Genomic DNA, 7,537 nt, shown 5'->3' on the forward strand with positions numbered 1-7,537 from the left:
GCCACCCAGGTGCCCCTCAGCTTTTTTTTATGGCTTAGCAGGAACATTTTCCAAAGGATAACACCTAACCAGATCCTGCAACTTACCATTATTGGTGGAAGCTGGAAATGTCTGTTACTCCAGTTTACTTTTGTGGTCTGTGATCACCATGATCTGTCTACATGGTTGACATGGTTGACAATTGCTGTGTAGACACAAATTCAGAAGGATTCTCTGTACTTTTATAACAACAAATGGAAAAATTCTAAAGTTCAGGGAAGAAAATTCTGATCCATGTGGGGGAATGAATCAAACAGGCATAACGTGAATAATAACAATTTCGGGATATATTTTGCAGGACTTAGCAGAGCTCTTTTATCTAAGGTTGTGAGACTTAACAAATAAAAATATCAGTATTTAATTTGGCAGTCCTACCTTCATCCAATTTGTGATGTTAACATTTCCACCTAAATATATCATCTTTACTTTTTATTTTTTTTTAAGACTTATTTGTTTATTTTAGAGAGAAAGGGAGAGTGAACGAGAGAGTGAGCCTGAGGGGGAAGGAGCAGAGAGAGAAAGAGAAATCTCAAGCAGACTTCTTACTGAGCATAGAGCCCTTTGAGGGGATCGATCCCAGGAGTGTGAGATCATGACTTGAGCCAAAATCAAGCTGCCTAACCAACTGAGCAACCCAGGAGCCCCATCATCTCTACTTTTTTTTTTTTTAGATTGCTCTTTCAGCCATTTCTTTTTATTTACAGTTTGTGTTCAATGCAAATCAATTCCATAACATGAGAAGTTACTATGAATCAAAGCATAAATACACAAACACAATATACAATCCAAAATAGATGTACAGCATTCAGGTATGAAACAAAATGGAATGTTCATTCACACACACAGTAGCTTGAGATCTGTTGAATATGGTTGTTCTGGTAAAGGTTCCTAAAGATGGGAAAAAATGACTTTGGTTATCAAGACTACTGCGGCCATATTAAATACTGGAACATCTAAGCATCAGTGTGTGACCATGCGAACAAAAGACCTTAGAGTGTCTATTTTTAAAAAGCTTTCTGTGCATCGAGGAAGTTGTAAAAAGATTTACTTGCCAGAATCAAGCCCACTTTAGGCTTAGGACCAGGTTCTAACTATCTAAAAATATTGACTAACAGAAAGTGTTCCAAATGTGGCTATTCTGATTCAGAGTTTAAAAAAAAAAAAAGTATTTACAGAAAAGAGTATAAAAGTTTTCCCAAATTTAATGTAAGCTTCCAGTCTTCACTTCCCAAATACTTGATTTACAATTTTGGCTTCTGCACACATTTTGCCTTTTTAATTTCAAGATTTGTTGATTTTACCCTCAAAACAGATCATTTTTTAAATTACAAAAAGTATTCAACATATGCAGAAATGGAAAGCATTTTGAAGTTAGCAGAGGTTAATGTTCCTCTGCTCTTTGGAATCAGTTTAGCTAAATCAATCTGGCACTCTTGAATACGAGTAAGTGATCAGTATATAAGCAAAATTTACTCATTATGCTTTAATCGGGGGTAGATTCCAATCCATCATTGCCTTGAAACATGTCAATTACTATATAAAAAAATCAAATGCAATATCAAATTCAAAGCCTCAGAGGAAAGAGTTCAGTTCCCAAGAAACAGTGATAGCTTAACAAGGTAAAACTTTTTATCTAGAGTACACAGGCATTAAGTTAGTACTGCTGAAACAATGCATTGAGGATTTACAGTAACTCCTGGAAGTTCCTTCTAATGTACGAATAAATAGAATCATGGAAGCTTTCTGTATTAACTGTTTTCAATGGCCTTGAAGATTTAATGAACCGAATGAAAACTGCATGTGTTCACATCTCATCTTTTACATCTAGGTAAGATAAAATCTAGTCTCGTTTTCAAGGTAGGATTTTACATGTCCATACTTCTTAAGCCACATTTAAAGAAATTATTTCTTAACTAATCTTGGATGTTGTCTCTTCATCTTGTACATGAAACTCCAGCAGATTTGACAGACATTCATCATCTAGTCAAACCCTTCACATGCTCTTCAAACCAATCAAATTTGGGATCCTCAACATTTTCGATGTCAATAAAATAAGGTGTGGAATTAGCAGATACGATGAAGACCTGTTTTTCCTTGTCACACTGGACGTCTAGACGCCATTTGGATTGGGTTTAGAAGATGGAGAACTATAGATGTTTCTTGGCCTGAGTCTTTTAACAGTAGAGCTGTAGAAGGGAGAACGAGATTGCGAAGAGACTGGCTGTTGACTGCAGAGCACCGCCAGTTGGTGTGGTGGTGGTATTAGCTGGATTGGGAGCAGTCGAGGTACTCTGGGAGGAGCTGTTGCTTGCAACTGTTATATTTGTTTGATTTGAATAAATCTGCGCGGGTAGGAGCAGCGCCAGAAGCAGCAGCCCCAGTCCGAGCCTGGCCACCATCGCTCTGCCCATGTCCGCTCCGTCGGCGTCGGTGCGCGGCGCGTCTCACTGGATGCGGGGTGAGTGGAGAACCGCTGGCTCCGGGCGGGCGCAGGCAAGGTGGGGTTCATCTCTACTTTTTAAATAAAGACAATTTTATTGAGATGTACTCTGCAAGTCACTCATTTCAAAGTGCATAATTTCATGATTTTTGTTATATTTAAGGGGTGTGTATCCTTTGCCACAATTAATATTAGAGCATTTTTGTTGGCCCAAGGCAGTCTTCTGGACCCTTGATCCGTCACCTCCCAAATTCCCCATCCCTAGCCTCAAGTAACCACTAATCTACGTCTTGTCACTGTAGATTTCCCTCTTCTGGACATTTTGCATAAGTGGAATCATACAATATTTGTCCTGTTGTATCTGACTTCCTTCCCTTTGTATAATGTTTTCAAGTTTCAAGATCATGGCCTGTGTCAGAATCTTAATGCTGGATCATAGTCCATTGTATGATTGTACCATATCTTGTTTATCCGTTCATCTGTCAGTGGACACCCGGGCCGCTCTACGTCTTGGCTGTTGTGAATAATGCTGGGTGTACGATCATCTGTTTGAGTCCCAGCTTTCAATCCTCTTGGTTAGATACCCAGAAGTGGTGTGTATGCTTGCTCATGTGGTAACTCCGTGTTTAACTCTTTGAAAAACAGCCATACTTACTTTCAAGCAATGCATTTTTCTCTGTGATTTTAATTTAGAAAAAATAATAAGTGGAGCAACCTTTCAAATCAATCACTCTTCATTTTGTAAGGAAGTCACACTCACTCAAGGCTGTGAAAAGCCCTCTTGCTAACTGATCTCCTACACCTAATAAAAAGGAAGAAAAGTAAGCTGAAATTGTCTTGACATAGCATAAAAAGTGAAACAGGAAGGGACATTCCTTGCAAAACTGTATGGCCAACTGAGAGTGTACTTTTGCAGGGTACTAAAAAATCCCTCAAGTCCGGGACAATTTATGAATTTTCAAGGTTTCGCTTGCTCCTTGATGCCAAAACGCAGAGAAGCTATTTTTGATAGTTTTGAAACAAAAACCTACAGAATACTTCATGGGAATCTCGACATTCAGCCCGTCTTCCCTTGTCTTGCCCCTTGAATCATTTATTTAAGCGGCAATAATAAAAGGTGTCAGCAATTCAGTTGTAAGCTCAGGAAGATTTCTGTGCGCATTGACCTTTAAGCGTTTGCGTCTTGACAGGTGAGCTGTTCTTAACGTTTCCTGTGAGATATGGTGTGGCCAAGGGGTCAGGCATGCTAATGATAAAATTACCATTTACCTTTTACCTCGGCAGGCTCAGTGCCTGACATTATAAATGTAGGTAACCTTTCACCTGCAGCACTCTTTCTTTCGCTTGGCTGCAGAGTCTGTCGGGAAGAACTGGCTTAGGCTGGCAGAAGGCTTGCGAGGAGAAAAGAACTGAATTTAGTGCATTTCCCCCCCCCCCCCCCCGCCGTTTGGGTCTCTTTTTGGGGATGCCTTCTCTCTCTTATTCAGTCTGGATAAAACATAAGCTGTTCTTGGGGGGTAAGCCTTGGGGGTGGGGAGGAGCTCCCTTTGTCATCTTGTATTCTTGACGTTTTTGAAGCATGGCCATGGCTTGTGTTCTTTCTCTAAAGCTGTAGGTATTAATGAGGTTTTATTGGTGGCCTGCTTTCATCTGTCACAGCAGTCCCCTTCCTGCTGATTCCAGTAGAATGGCATTTCAGTGCTACTGGGTACCGGATACAGTTAAGTAATTAGGGGACTTGGTGGCAATTTACAGAGATGCGTGCTTCAAGTTGGTGCGGAAGAAAAATAAAGCACGGAAAGTCACCGGTGATAGGAGGGTCTGGAGAAGCAGCAGGCAGTTTGGGCGAGTCACGAAAAGTTAATGGAAAATGATGTTAATGACACCTTCCTGAGCTAGCGATCCACAGCTGTCCAAACTGCATTTTTTCCCTATATATTGGGAAGTCTTCGAGGTGTTCGTGGGATGATCAAACTCCCTATCCATAGCACTTAGCTAAATATCCCAGGACTCTGCCCTGCGCTAAAATTAAAATCAGCATGTTTTCATCATGAGGTAGGAAGTTTTGTTATTGAATATTTACTTTCTCTGGTGTGTTGAGAGTGGAGAATGCGATACGGAGAGCAGAAGTGAGGGAAAGAAAAAAAGGCAGAGAGAGAGAGAGCAGGAGGAGGAGAAGGATGGAGGGAAGGAGGAAAGGAGAAGGAAGAAAGGAGGGAAGGAAGGAAGGAAGGGAGGAGGGAAGGAAGGAAAGAAGGAAGGAGGGAGAAAAACCTTTACTTTCCCACTCTCAGTCATATTTTATTTGAAGCCGGTCCAGAACAGGAGACTATCGTCACTGCACACTGATAAGAGGGAACAAGGGCTTCCTTGCCCTGAGAGGTGACCCAGAGGGCTACACAAGGCTCTCTCTTATCCCAATGCTCGTCTCCACCTTGGGAGAAATGAGCAGTTAATAAGGAGCCAGGAACCCAGGATACCTAGCCTCTGCAGAGGTGTCTATTCCTCAGATCCTCTCCCTAACACTGCACATGGGACTTTAACGACATTCGCCTGGTGGCTGTAAGAATATTTTGTAAATAAAGATGATTGGGACCCCAACAAGTGCTGCCTGGTTGTTTAATGTGTCCATTTACCTCAAAATGAGGTGCCTTGTGATTGTCACCTGGAGTAAATCTTCAGAAAAAAAAAAAAAACTCATTATGGATGTGTTCCGCTAAGGAAATATAAATTTTTTGGAGCATTTGTAGCATATTCAAATGAAAGCTGGTGCTAATGAAATTATTCTCATGTAATTAGATATATTAAATAGTGTCCCAGGTTGGTTCTATGACATGGCTGGACTGCTAATTTTTATTCTTTCCAGGCACGGAGAGAATTTTCTCTGAAGACTTGTGACACAAATAGCCTCAGAAGCTTGCTGATTTTGGAATCAAGGCTGTGAGGAAGGCAGAACCATGGCATCCCCTTTAAGAAAATTTAGTCTTCTCGTTCTTTCTCTCTGAGCTGGTGACCCAGGACAGAGCACGCAGGAAAAGCCATTTTCCTTGCAACCCTTGAGCTCAAATGCGATGTGTTGACAAGGTCCCGGCAGGGACCTCATTTGGGCTGAGTGAATTGGCAGAGCCATTTCCCGGCTTATCAGATCACGTTCCCCTTGTCTTGCTTTATTTTTCGAATCAACCCCAACTCAGGAGACCAGAATTACAACAAGAATCCCATTTCCACCAGACAAAGGGCTCAGCCGTGCATTCAGTCATCCATTTTTCCTCATCCTTCCCTGGGTCTGGAGTGACATGGAGCGAGACAGGGGTTCTGTGTTGGGTATTACTCAAGGCTGGACCTTCCTCCAGTCACGTTCCTGGGCATGGGGGGAGGAGGGAGGATGACAGAGCAGGGTCAGAGTAGGGGTGGGGGGAAGGGGAGCCAAGTGGTGAATTCTCTTTTTCCCTTTATACCTTTAAACCTCACCTCCAAATTATTTCATTCCTTTTACTTAGAAAGGAGCCCTCACCTCAAAAAGAATTGGAAGTCATTGCTTTGTCTTTGTAACAATTTCATGTAATGATGCCAAAGAAGAGAGGATCCCGAAGAACCTCTTCTCTTGTCTCTTCTCCGACTACAGCTTTGTTAGTTCTGTTCGCTTTCCTGGGATCTTGCCCGTTGGACACACTGCGTTTATAGACAGTAAGGCCACACCTTTCCCCCACTGAGGAGGCAGAAGAGTCAAATTGTATGTCCTCCGTAGAGAAGATAATTTATCTCAGTCTAAGTGAATCATGTTTGCTGGGACAAGCTGGGTTTCTAAGCACTTGTGGTTGATGCTGTCTGTTCCAGAGAATCCTATATGGTGTGTGTGTGTGTGTGTGTGTGTGTGTGTGTGTATGAGAGAGAGAGAGAGAAAGAATATAAGAGAATTCTCTCAGCTTCGTTCTTTTAAGAAGACGATATCACAATATCAACAGCATGAACTTGGGGCATCCAGGGACGTGTGTAAACCTGTGTGGATGGAATTATTCCCCCAGCCACCAGGGAGACCATTTGGTGAACTCCTTACCTAGGACTTCCATCCTGAAAAGGATAAACAAATCTGAACAAAATTCCTGACTCTCGTCAATCAGCCAAGCCTGCCCCTTCCTCTCCAAAGGGTAATGCATTTTGTAGATTGAGTGGGAAACTGAACAGGCAACCCTCTTTGGGGATGTAGATATCTCTGCTTCTGAAAATGTTTATTGATTCTCCAGGTTTCTCAGAACAACATTAATCATGCAAAAAGGCAAAGGCATGAGCCTCAGAATCCTGGTGGCAGGAGGCAGGGATGCTGATTTTCTTTTTACAGTAAGACTTATGTCAACACATTTCTGAAAATGAATCAATAGTCAAATAACTCAAGTGACAGATTGATCATTCTGGCAGGGACCAAGGTCTATAAGATGCTATCCAATTAAAACAGAAACAGCACATAAGGTATTTTATTGGATATTACTCAACATTCTACTAATCCCCTCACATTTAATTCATCTTTTTCCTTCAGCCTTTGGATATAAGGAGATAAAAGTTACAGTAAAATGAAATGTAGCCATTAGATTAGAAATATAAACTTGAAGAGTGCTCACCATGATTTCGACTCCAACTTAATAACAGAAAATAAGGTTGTAAATTCTATATAAGCTAAAGGAGGCTGTATAATATGTTTGTAATATAATAGATAATATCTATTATAGATAACAGAGTACTTTTTTATTACATCATTTCCATTATAACGTGGTTTCCTTTAGCTGTTTTACTTTGAAAAAAAATTTTTATCAAGTTTCAGCCTTGTGATTTTTCTCTTATAAAATGGGCTATTTCCTTCCTTGCTTATCAACACAATGTTTCTTTTTCTCTTTTTTGAGTTCTTTGCATGTTGAATGTTGCCTTGGAAGCTCATGAGGCTTTTGTAAAAGAGCTTGGGGGTAGACAGGTCAAGGTTCACATTCCTGTTTCTGCCTTTAACCCCGGCAGGCTTGAAATGTAAAAGAGATCATAGTCTGTCCCTTAGGATAACTGTGGGGAGAC

At 41.1% G+C, this 7,537-nt stretch overlaps 1 protein-coding gene across 1 annotated transcript; it reads right to left on the reverse strand.

Annotated features, from left to right (window-relative positions):
- Window positions 1-711: 711 nt before the first annotated feature.
- Window positions 712-2,535, reverse strand: LOC116869921 (signal transducer CD24-like). Its single transcript, XM_032861539.1, has one exon. It carries the CDS (start codon window positions 2,448-2,450, stop codon window positions 2,214-2,216), a length of 237 nt encoding a protein of 78 aa, XP_032717430.1. The 5' UTR covers window positions 2,451-2,535; the 3' UTR covers window positions 712-2,213.
- Between the last annotated feature and the right edge of the window lie 5,002 nt (window positions 2,536-7,537).

The sequence above is a fragment of the Lontra canadensis genome, unplaced genomic scaffold, assembly GCF_010015895.1.
Source record: "Lontra canadensis isolate GAN:19392208 unplaced genomic scaffold, GSC_riverotter_1.0 scaffold21, whole genome shotgun sequence".
In the NCBI taxonomy this organism is placed as follows: domain Eukaryota; kingdom Metazoa; phylum Chordata; class Mammalia; order Carnivora; family Mustelidae; genus Lontra; species Lontra canadensis.

Bases quoted from the DNA above. Each gene is read 5' to 3' on its own strand.
- LOC116869921 (XM_032861539.1), bottom strand. From the start codon at position 2,450: ATGGGCAGAGCGATGGTGGCCAGGCTCGGACTGGGGCTGCTGCTTCTG.